The sequence below is a fragment of the Giraffa tippelskirchi genome, chromosome 7, assembly GCF_054371585.1.
Source record: "Giraffa tippelskirchi isolate mGirTip1 chromosome 7, T2T-mGirTip1v1.2.pri, whole genome shotgun sequence".
Taxonomy (NCBI): domain Eukaryota; kingdom Metazoa; phylum Chordata; class Mammalia; order Artiodactyla; family Giraffidae; genus Giraffa; species Giraffa tippelskirchi.
The window spans coordinates 116,736,888-116,749,566 of NC_137281.1; the positions used below are offsets into that span (position 1 = coordinate 116,736,888).

General features: G+C 37.5%; 1 protein-coding gene across 4 annotated transcripts in view; it reads left to right on the forward strand.

Moving 5' to 3' along the window:
• CCPG1 (cell cycle progression 1) overlaps window positions 1–12,679 on the forward strand; it is a 42,004-nt gene that overhangs the window by 12,040 nt on the left and 17,285 nt on the right. For all 4 annotated transcript variants that reach the window (XM_081510241.1, XM_081510243.1, XM_081510242.1 and 1 more), the window contains exons 2-4: window positions 6,105–6,173; window positions 8,406–8,526; window positions 10,204–10,280. In XM_081510241.1, the coding sequence (XP_081366367.1) occupies window positions 6,114–6,173; window positions 8,406–8,526; window positions 10,204–10,280 (258 nt within the window). In that variant the 5' untranslated portion in view covers window positions 6,105–6,113. The remainder of the gene's footprint in view (window positions 1–6,104; window positions 6,174–8,405; window positions 8,527–10,203; window positions 10,281–12,679) is intronic.

A 12,679-nucleotide genomic window follows, 5' to 3' on the forward strand; every position in this document is an offset into this window, starting at 1 on the left:
TTACTGGTAGAATTTAAGCTCCAGGAGGGCAAAGACTCTTATTTGCTTTATAGAGTGATATATTTTCAGTATCTCGCATGTGCTGAGAACTGAATAAATATTGAATGAGGAGATGGATAAAGGAATGAATTTAAAATGGTACCAACAATAGGCCCATCTGCTGGAGAGCATGATTATGCTAGTGTAGTATAATCCTTCTACCTTAAGAAGCTTCATAAATGAGATGTGAGAATTTGTGTAATAAATGTATGTACATCCTAATATGACTAGTATGTGCAATGTTCTATATTGAAACCACATTTTTGTAATGCTAATTGTCAAATTTTCTTCCATAGAATTCCACAAATCTTTCATGCTATGAAGAAAAGTTCCATAGGATTTCTTATGAAGTGAAAGTCACTTTCAATAATTTGTTCGGGAGGCTCTTATTATAAAGGAGTTTGGAGACTTTTATCTTGAAGGCAGTGGAGACCAATTTTAAGTGATTGAGTGATTAAGTGATCAGATTTATGTTGTAGGATAAACATAGTAGGGGCAGCCTTGGGAAGGAGTGACCAGAGAGGAATTTGAAACTGTAAGCAGAGATCTGTTAGAGAATTGTCACTGTAATTGAAGTAAGAAATGATGAAGTTGGATTAGGAAGTGCATAAGGATTTAGACTTGGGTCAAGGCAAAGTTTTAGCTGTTTCTAATGTGCTGTGCTTAGAAGCTCAGTTGTGCCCAACTCTTTGTGACCCTGTGGACTATAGCCCACCAGGCTCCTCCATCCATGGGGATTCTCCAGGCAAGAATACTGGAGTGGGTTGCCATGCCCTCCTCCAGGGGATCTTCCCCACCCAGGAATCAAACCCAGGTCTCCCTCATTGCAGGTGGATTCTTTACTGTCTGAACCACCAGGGAAGCCCATTTCAAAGGTAGTTATCCTTAAATCTAGGATTTTTGACCTGATGTTTGGTGGGTTTTGCTTATAACCATATTATTTTTGATTAATGCTGTTCTCTGAGATAGAAACAGGAAGAGCAACAGGAAAACGATCTTAGTCTTATAGATACTGAGAAACCTACAAATGATCATCCAAAAAGCACTGGGGAATTTCATAGCTGGAGATTGGGATAAAAAACTACCCTGAGGAAAAAAAGGAAGCCTGAGTCTAGAACTTCCCTGGTGGCTCAGACGGTAAAAGCCTCTGCCTACAGTGCAGGAGACCCGGGTTTGATCCCTGGGTTGGGAAGATCTCCTGGAGAAGGAAACTGCAACCCACTCTAGTACTCTTGCCTGGAAAATCCTGGATGGAGGAGCCTGGTAGGCTACAGTCCATGGGGTTGCAAAGAGTCAGACATGACTAAGCAACTTCACTTTCACTTGAGTCTGGAAAAGGGCTTCAAGTCTACCGTCTTCATCAAGTATGCTGCTGCTGCTGCTGCTAAGTCGCTTCAGTCATGTCCGACTCTGTGCTACCCTATAGATGGCAGCCCACCAGGCTCCACCATCCCTGGGATTCTCCAGGCAAGAACACTGGAGTGAGTTGCCATTTCCTTCTCCAAAGCATGAAAGTGAAAAGTGAAAGTGAAGTTGCTCAGTCGTGTCCGACTCTTCGAGACCCCGTGGACTTCAGCCTACCAGGCTCCTCTGTCCATGGGATTTTCCAGGCGAGAATACTGCAGTGGGGTGCCATTGCCTTCTCCCCTTCATAAAGTATACCCTTAGCTTTATAACTTTAAGTTATTATTAGTAAGCCCCTCAAAGTGGGATGGGGTCAGGAAATGGTTCACAGAGTGATGCCTTAGTTGAGATAGAAGAATGGGCACCAGAGTTTAGGTGGAAGTTAGGGGGTGAGGAACTGAGATCAGAATATGCAGAGTGCCTGAGTTAAGAGAAAGCTAAGTTTTTTAGGTTAATTGTAAAGGTTAAGGGAAAAAGGAAGGAATGAAGAGGGAATGAGGTGCTAGAGACAAAACACTCGATATTTAAGGCCTTTGAGCATTATCTTTAAGACTATGAAAATCTTAACATTTTTAAGGAATGACAAAATACCATTTTAAGCAGATAACTTTGTAGTGAGGCGGTTCAAATGCCATGGCAGTGTCAGTGAAAAAAGATGCACAACTTGAGAGTTGTGAGTTAAGTTATATTTGGGGCAAAATGAGGACTGCAACCTGAGAGACAGCACCTCAGATAGCTTTGAGAGACTGCTCCAAAGAGGTAGTCAGGGAAGGTCGATATGTAAGATTTTGGTGAAGGGGAGTTCAGTGCAATCAAGCCCTTACTTTACTTTAGAAAAAGACCTACTCCACCAGATGCCCTGGAGCACAGAGTGCCTCACTCCACCTTGAATGGCCTCAGAGGGTGCTTAAGGTTAACAGCTGAGGCAGCACAGGGTTCAATCTCCACAAAGGCAGATAGCGAACTCCGTTGTTGTTCAGTTGCTGGCGGATACTCTTGGCAAGTGCCAATTTGTGGTTGATAGAAGCTTTCAGAGTCAAGTGTGTCTAGAATAGGGCTTAGAAATTTACTTCTTAAAATTTTACTTTAGGTGTATGCAACTTTTTGAAAACATCTGAATTAAGAGGGTTCTTCAGTAGGGCTGTGATTTTTGCTTTTCCAGACTCTTGAAGTTATGGCCAGTAGGGAATCTTTTTTTCCTCATTTGGGCTAGATGTCAAGCTTGTTCTTTCTCCAGGGCAAGTAAACAAAGAATTAAACTGGGATTTGATTAAAGTGGGCTCCTAGATTTGAGAAATTTAAATATGACAAAGAGTCCCAGTTTAGCAATGTATGTAACTTTCTTTTGAAATCTTGTCTTTCTCTCGAGAGCAGTTAGAATTATTGATTGGTAAACAGATAACTATCTGGGGACTACCTGTTTAAATGAACTGTTTAAATGGAAATTACCTAGATAAGGGTAAGAGATACGTACACATTAAATATCCCTGACAGAGAAGCCTGGCATGCTGCAGTCCATGGGGTTGCAGAGTCCAACATGACTGAGTGACTGAACTGACTGACTGATAAGGTCTGGTGTCCCTGAAGTTTTAGAAGGTTGCCTGTGTGCAAGCCAAGATAGGCACTGGGAAATCTTTGGGGGTGAGATGGAACAGCAGTGAGAATATGGGCTACTGCGCTGTGCTTAGTTGCTCAGTTGTGTCCAACTCTTTGCAAGTCTATGGACTGTAGCCTGCCAGGCACCTCTGTCCATGGGAATTCTCCAGGCAAGAATATTGAAGTGGATTGCCATGCCCTCCTCCAGCGGATCTTCCGAACCCAGGGATCGAACCCAGGTCTCCCGCGTTACAGGCAGATTCTTTACTGTCTGAGCCACCAGGGAAACCCAAGAATACTGGAGTGGGTAGCCTATCCCTTCTCCAGGGCATTTTCCAGACCCAGGAATCAAACTGGGGTCTCTTGCAGTGCAGGTAGATTCTTTACCAGCTGAGCTTCCAGGGAAGCCCATGGCCTACTCAGTTCAGTTCCGTCACTCAGTCGTGTCCGACTCTTTGCAACCTCATGGACTACAGCACGCCAGGCTTCCCTGTCCATTACCAACTCCTGGAGCCTACTCAAACTCATGTCCATCGTGTCAGTGATGACATCCAACCATCTCATCCTCTGTCGTCCCCTTCTCCTCCCACCTTCAATCTTTCCCAGCATCAGGGTCTTTTCCAGTGAGTTGGTTCTTCGCATCAGGTGGCCAAAGTATTGGAGTTTCAGCTTCAACATCAGTCCTTCCAATGAATATTCAGAACTGATTTCCTTTAGGATGGACTGGTTGGATCTCCTTGCAGTCTGAGGGACTCTCAAGAGTCTTCTCCAACACCACAGTTCAAAAGCATTAATTCTTCAGCACTCAGCTTTCTTTATAGTCTACCTCTCACATCCATACATGACTGCTGGAAAAACCATAGCTACTAGAGGAGGTTCAGAAGTGGGGATTTGCAGAGGGAAGAGGGGCTTTTACATGGTGAAGAATGAATGCCTTTTTAGGCTTCAGCCAATTTTCTTAATCTCAAAGCCCTCCCTACTTCTTGTTCTGTGTAGAATGGTTTTTCCAAATACTCAGTCATTAAACCAAAGTATCTTATATGTTCTGCCTTCTGTATTTGGTTATTCAGTTCTTTAAAAATCTTTCAACTCAGTCTTCTCAAATCTCTAACTCCTCCTCATCTTCTTTACCCTTTCCCCCTTTGTCAGTACTGGTTAAATTTAGGTGCTCATCTTTTTCATGGAATATTGCATTGATTCATTGTATCCCACAGGTCATTTTTTTTCTGCCTTTGTTTCCGTAGTGCTTTCCCCACTATCTCTTGAGAAATTCTTCTGTGTCATTTTGTTGGTGTTGTTAGTGAGGAACTAGAACTTAATTTTTTTGTGATATCTCTCAATTTAAAAAATGTTGCAATTCAGTTAAAAAACATGCCATCTAGCATGCCTAAAAACCTTACAACCTCATTTATAAAGCCTGCTTTGACCATTCTTTCTTCCTGCTAACTACTCAGTTTTTGTGCAGTTTCATATGTTAACCCCCTAACTTTCAAGCTGTTATAAAGATAGTATACAAATAGTAACATCAGAAAGTTTGTTTTAAACTTGTGAAAACTGGTTCAATGAGAAATTGGGCTTTATGTAGTCAATTTAATAAGGAATGCTGAAATAAAATTGGTTAAATATAAAATTGGTTAATAGCCTATAGGGATTTAGACTGAGCCTTTGAGACAGTATTTTCTACTATACAGAAAACATGTATTTCACTGTAGTAGTTTTTTTTTGTTTATTTTACAGAGTTACCTTTAAATCTAGAAACTGCCTGGGCCCCTAATTAGTTATAAATCAAACAATCAGTTTACCTCAGGTAAACTTACTGTAAAACATTGTCTAGTGTGATATTAAAAGTCACACAATTATCTTTATGTCTTATTCTAGATTTTTAAAAATTTGTCTGAAAACATACTTATTTTGTACTATTAGTGACCAGCCACCTCTCTGTATCTTCTCTTTTAAAAATATTAATTTATAAGAGTTTTCAGAATCACTGATGAATGGTTTAGGTCTATATTTTTTTCCCATTTCTCATTTGTGCCTTAGTTCTATAATAAATTATCTACAGTAGAGTTCTGTTAAAACATATAATGGATTCCCAGTATATGTGCAATAACATAAACATTTATAAGATATGTATAGAAATAGCACTTTAATGAGCTTAGTTTTGAAATTTAAGTAGGAGTTTGAGATAGCAAGGGAAGAATAAGCCAGGTAAAGTGACTAGTGTGTTCTGATTTAGGACTTGAGTCTGTCTAGTCCTGGCAAGACAAGGAAATCCTCCTGAGCCAATATATTTAGATGGTCATATTGTGGAATGAAGGGGCAAGCTGGCTCTGAAAGAAAATGTAGGATTCTGTCAGGCAGAGAAACAAACATGAGGAAGAACAATCTGACTGTGAGGAAGTCAACTGTTGAGAGAATGATGAATGGGGAACAGTCAGCTAGAGTAAAAGCCTATGTTATTGCCAACTTCCACAACTTTCTGATCCACTTCTGGTCTTTTTCTTCTCCTGTTTTAATCTAACTGAAAAATTACCAACATGGTTATTTTCTTAAAAACCGTTTGATCATCTTCTTTCCCTGCTTGAAAATATTAACTGCTTCATGATTGACGACAACACAGTGGACTTCATTTTGCTTGGCCTTTTAACTCTTCCAGTTTCCCTATGTGGTTTCCTCAGCCATGATTTTCACAGTGTACAGTTCATTGAAAACATAGACTTTTACTCTAGCTGACTGTGAATTCATCATTCGCTCAACAGTTGACTTCCTCACAGTCCGATTTTTCTTCCTCAACTTTGTTTCTCTGCCTGACCAAATCCTGCATTTTCTTTCAGATCCAACTTGCCCCTTCATTCCACAATACGACCATCTAACTATTTGGGCTCAGGGGAATCTTAAGTTTGGTTGTATTTGTTCATATTGATATGCAAACTTGTCCTGTCTGGTAAATCTATGGGTGGGTTGTCTCGGTTTCACCTGGGAGGCAGTAAACCAGTCACATACTGTGCTGCCTGTAGAATTTTTTTAAATGTTTTCCACATAGCAATATGTTTTTGTATTTGTAGACCTGAAAAATGTCTGAGAACTCCAGTGACAGTGATTCATCTTGTGGTTGGACTGTCATCAATCATGAGGTATGTATTTAATTAATACTTTTTGTAAGGCAGCTTGTAGTATTATAGTATTAATAATGATGTAAACTGGGTTCTTTGAAGGCCGTTCATTTTTTACATCTAAGCGTAAGATTCCACTGATCTATAGCTTTGACATTTTCCCACCTACATTACACTCACTGCTGAAAACTCTTCATTAGGCAGCATCTTAATGTACATTGGTTTCCTCAACTTTGAGACAGTAGGCAGTTACTTACTGAGGGCTTATTGGTCCGGCCTTGTGCTTTACTTATGTTCTCTTATAATTTTAAGCAACGCTCTGTGGCATAGATTTTCATTCTCATTTCATAGTTGAGAAAACCAAAAATTAGAGAGATTTAGTAATTTGGCCAAGATTATATCAGCACATGCATTTAAACAGGCCAGAAAGGAGCATGAAGAACACGTTCCACCAGTGTTGTGTTATGTTACATTGTTATCATTGCAGAACTTCGCAGGAAAAAGACTATGACTAAAACTCTGTCACAAAATGAATTTTATTATAGAAGTATGATGTTATATGACAGTACATAGTAAATATTAATTTATTCTCTCACACTGGTAATATATGTCAATTACAGAAAAAAATCATAAGAGTGATGAATAGAAGCAAAAGGATAAAAATTATCTATACCTATATAATGTGTTAATGGATTTATCTATAGTTTTCCTGTTTTTTATTCCAGCCTCTCAGGCTTCACTTATTTTCCTGCATCAATACAAATTTTAAATGGTGTTTTTTTACAATTGCCCTGATAATTTAATGTTTAGACAATTGGTTAGTCATGTCTTCTAGACAACAACATTAGCCCAACTTTCTGCAAGAAAGTTTTAACATTCATTAGCAGCTGTACTAGTTAAAATTGATGTGGTTTCTTTTGTTTCTAATTCTTTTATTTTTTTAAGTAAATGACTTTTCTATTTTTAACGTGTTTCTCCAAAGCTTAGATCAACTCTCATAGCAACAATTACTCCTTCAAGGATAATCAACAGTGTAGGAACAAGGCAGTTGTGGGAATCTTCAGTGTGAAGTAAGAGAGCAAACCTCTCTGGAATGTAGCCTGGTGTGCCATTTGGGTGTTCTGTAGTAGAGATACCTTGTCACAGAGTTGCTTACATTTGTACCTTTATCCCTCTTCCCTCCGTATCTTGTTATCAGGTTCTGCTCTTTCTTGCTAATGTCTCTTATGTGTATTTCTTTTTTCTTTACCATTGCTACCATTCTGACCAAGGCCAGGACTGGTCTCCCCAGTGGCTCACAATTCACCCCAAACCTTGTGTCTGTTACTACTGTTCTTCTGCCACTTTAGCAATCCCAAAGTCTTACATTCAGAATTCTCTTTAGGATTCAACTCAAACTCACTCCTTTAATGAAGTCTCTTAGTTGTGAGTTACATGTTTCAGGAGACCTCAGACCTTTTGATTTCATGATCAGTAAACTATAGGAAGATTGAGGGAGGGATCTGGAGAGAGGCTGAGTCATTTTTGGATAACTTATTTTGCTCATTAAGATGAGAAAAAAAATCTGTTAAGATCTACTTCTATTAAAGAAAAGACAATCTGACATCAAAGTAAAAACCTTGGAAGAATGAAGAAGAGTCTACTTTTACAGAGAACGTTTACTCTATTAGTGTAATGGTGGTGGTGGCTTAGTCGCGTCTGACTCTTGCAACCCTGTGGACTATAGCCTGCCATATTAATCTAATAGGTTAATTTTAATGCTTGCCTTTAAACTTTTTTAGTCATATGTTGTAATAAGTATGTTGTATAATAAGTCATATGTTGTAATATTTACTTGTGTCTGTTTCTCTGAATAGGCTTTAAATCTGAATTTTAGATTTCAGTTTTTTATACTCGTGACACCTAGCAAAATGCCTTGGCTAGAGTAGTTCCATAAATGTTGAGGAGAAGCAAATTAATAGAAATAGCTAAATGTAGAAATCCTCTGAGATTCAGATCACCTCTTGGGCTTATAGTGCAGTTCAAGTGTTTGGCTTCTGGACTAACTTCTTTCAGAGTCTAAACCTGTGGCTCCTTTCTGCTGTTTCCCTGCTGTAGGTTTTATGGACTAAGTTGAACAAAAGCAATAGATACTGTTCCCTTTGAAGTATAGCAGCATCTGGGGCTTTTAATAATAATGGAAGCATATACAGGTAGTCAAATGTAGCTTTGGGTAGCTGATAGACAATGAACTGATTATCACTTTTTCTCTAGGGGTCTGATATAGAGATGGTGAATTCTGAACATGGTGCAGCTAGTGACAGCTGTGAGGCCACTTCAGAATGTGCATCTTTATCACAAGAGGAGCTGCAAGGATTGCAGTTAGAGCAGGGAGGTAAGTTTAAAGAAGTCTGATTTTTTTTGTTTTTCTTGATAGGATATGTGAACAACATGAATCTTGCCTTCTTTCTAGGTGGGCAGCCTTTCTGGCTGGTCTAAACCAGCAGGTCACTGAAAAACGAGAATTTTAGTGTGATGTGGTGGGCAGGCCTAAAGAACCCAGTGGGACCAACCTGCCCAGGGGCCTTATTTGTAGCTATGGTGGGCTTCTGTATGAATGTTTGATACTGCTAGTGTAATCAGTAACTAAATATTATTAATCTTAATTAAGACTGTTGATACACAGAATTATTTATTCATCAGAAGGGGTTTACTCAACTCTTCTACAGTTACCACACTTCAGAGTACCTTTGGTTATAGGTAGTGAATGGTATTTAACTACTGTATTGCATTGATGTTATATATTGTTCTATGGGATTTGATGCCCACATTAATTATATAGAGAATTAAACCCAAATAATTAATGCATCTTCATATTTAAATTATTTCTTAAAGTTTTTAAAAAATTGCATTAAAGTGTAAACAAGACATTTCTCCTTCTGGAGAATAAAGTGGATGTCTTAAGGCCAGAAATATAAAAGATTTATGACTCTTAAATCTTGTTTTCAGCCCATGTGTTGATTACTGTTCTCATTTGAACAGTGATTTTCATCTTTCATGGGTCAGATTTTGAGAATCTGAAAGCTATGCATGGTCTCTTCAAAGAAATGCATATCTTTATATCTGTGTTATAAAAATTTTTTTCCATACTTCCTCAGGGGTCCTTGGACCCAAGACCAAATTTGTTGAGGAGTCTTATCTCCAAATTAATATTCTCTTGGGGCTGTATCACATACACAAATGATGGTTTCTTTTTTTTTTTTCTTTTGTTATTTTGAAGGAGTTAGATAATGAAAAATACACATTTGTGATAGAAAATCAAAGGATGACCAAAAATTCAAAGCCATCTATAATTCTTTTGATTCTGGAGATAATGTTATACAACAATGCATGTGCTTTGCTATGCATAAAGCCTGGTGCTTACTATGTACTGTTTTCGTTTTTAGCTTCTATTAAAATTTTACAGCCTTTTTTATTAAAAATATGACATTATAAACTGATTTGTGTATTTTTTTCTTGTAAGTTTCTTATAAAATATATCTGTTATGGTGACATTATTTTGTTTTTCTGTATTCGAGTCATTGTTTTTTATAGTCCCGTTTTTTATTATAAAGAATTTGTAATATGAAGCCGTAGTTTTGATCCTTGTGTTACCAGGCATTGACATTCATTAGAATAGTGGTACATGTAGGAATTTTGAATAAACTAAGAATTCAGTAAATGTGCGCTCACTGATCTGAGAATGAGTTTTCCCTATTAACAGGCTTTTATAAACACCTTGGCTTAAGTACTTTGGAATTGTAAAGTAGAGATTGTTTATTTAGAGATTATGGTTTTTGTAAAGTTTTAAATGAGTTCAGTTCACTAAAATTATCTCAACAATTTCCAGTAGTTATATTTGAAATATAGAGATTTTTTTAAACAACAATAGAGTGATTGTTACAATTGCACGTGGCTTTTCATTACATCCACTTTAAAAATGAGGAATAGATTTTATTTATGCATATTATAATATATGCAGACTATAAAAAGTTGGTGAAATATAATTAAATTGACCTTTGCTTTATGTCAGAGAGCAGCAAAAATGACACAGTGTTACTGGGAGGAGCTACTTATCCTGCTTTGGAGGAAATGAAGTCAGCACTCGAGGTAACCTTGTGTTTTACTCTGGATATCTGATAAACAGTAATTCTTAGAGAATACTAATTAAAGCTGCCATTTCTGTTTGTGTATTTTGTTCCTATAAATAGCTTTTGTTGAAAAATTTGGGTTCACAGGTTGGTCAGTTTTAAAGTTAAAGTTAGCTTCCATTTTAATGCCTAATTAAGTGAACTATCTTTTATTTATTTATTTATTTTTTTTCAAGTACTAGTAACTTTATTATGGCATAAAGATCTATTTGTATACATTAACTCAATTTTACAGTAAAAACACTTTATGTACAACGGTAAAGAAACAGCTGCACAGATAGTTCCAACATAAAAACTGGTTGTTTTTTAAAAGTTCATTGAGTTGTCTGATACATAAATTGGAAAATACTTTCTCTGTAGAAAATGGTAAAAATGGTATTATTTCCCAGGCTAGCCCAACAAGCCCATTTAAACCATACAGTAGTTGAATTATACATTTATAAATATGGTTTGAATCATGGGATCCAGGAGAAACTTTAGCTTCATTTATTGACAGTCATGTTGTCCTAAACCGTGTAAAGTGAAATTCCCATTCATCTTCTCCCTTACTCTCTTGAGTATTTCTTCCTAAAGGACTAGTACACTGTCCTACTTGATAAACCAACCTATTCCTATCCAAACTTAAATGTTTGCGTTGTTATTTAAGTATGCTCAGTATCTCAGCAAAACCAGAGTTTAATAAAATGTGATCCACAAGGCAGGAGTTGTTGGTCATCAACTACCTAACTCCTCTGGTTTGAATGGGAAACCATGAGGAGGTCAAGTGATAAAACTGACAAGTGGATCAAAGAAGAAAAGCCAAGAGAATGTGAGAACAGAGAGACATCCAGTCAGGATTCAAAGACAGAACTGAAATCTAAATAGAAAAAGAATGCTGTCTCAAGAACCAAGGAGTTGAGTTGGTTATCTGAGAGCCCCTTACTGAAAAGGTGACTGAGTAAGAAGCAGTTGGCTATAAAGACCCAGTCAGAGAAACCAGTGTCCAGCAAGATTTCAATTGTTCAAAATAATTAAATGAAAGTAAGACAGGCCATGTGTTTGAATTCCTCATATCATAGTTTATTTCCTGAAATTCCCAGTACAGAATTTCTAGGAATTAAGGCAAGAAGACAATGCTACTCTTAAGCTCCTGTACCATGTGCAAAGTTTCCCAGAGAAATAACGCTTGAGACCTCGGAGCAATACTGGCCAGGGGCTGTATTAGGTTCTTCTGTTTCCTCAAAGCAACAACTTAAAAATAACCATAGTTTGTTCTTAAAAAGAACTATAGGTAGCTGCAAGCTTTCAATGGAGTAACAGTCTAATAGGAAGAGATCCTTTACTGTGGCTATAGCAGCTAGGCTTTGAGAAACTAAACTGGATCGTTGTACCTGAAATCCCCAGCTTGCCCGTTAGAAGTTAAACTCTAGAAACAGTAATGAACCATTAAGTTTTCATCATTTAAAAAAAAGCTTTATCATGCACCTTCACTTGTTCTTCTCTTTGCTCTCAATATACATGTTTCCTTCTTGCATGTAGGAAATATTTTCAGTGGTTTTTTGACTCTTCAGCAATGGAAATCTCTGCCCCCTATTCCCCGAGTTCCTTCTTGGTAAATAATGTTAATTTTCCAATAGGAAGTGGAGCACATTATCATCAAGCACCATTTATCTAGCCTCCTTACTTACGAAGAAAGTTATGGGGCCTTGTTATACACCTGGAATTCCTTAAAGATACTTGCTTTCTAGTAAAATACTTGTATTTACACATACACATTATTTTTAAAATCTATGAGGAACTCACTGAAGCATGAAATCACCTTTTATTGAGAAGCTAAAAATGTATCAAAATGCACAAAACAATGGCTAATATAAATACTATCTCCTATCAAATGTCTCACCATCCTCCAAATCTAGAGCATAAGCAGGCATAAACTGTATTAATCACAGTTAAGTGTGAAACCTTGCTTCAAAACACTGCTCACTATTAACTCTCAGAAGATATACCATAGGAATAATCGGTAGCCAAGTGGCTGAGGAATACCGGTTAGAAAACAAAGCTTTGAGTGCTCAAAGTGCTGCTCTAGAAACTGTTGCATTCCCCATGGTATTTAGGAAGGGCACTATTAAGAATGAGTGTGAGTGATAGTTGCTGTCATGCCTCACTCGTTGCAACCCCATGGACTGTAGCCTGCCAGGCCCCTCTGTTCATGGAATTCTCCAGGCAAGATTACTGGAGTGGGTTGCCATTTCCTTCTCCAGGGTGAACTATCTTTTAGAAAGTGATTTCTTGGTAAAGTGTTAAAGATTTATTCTTTTAACATCTAATATTTTCTTTGGAAATATATTGCATTCTTGAATTATATTGAGAAATTAAGGG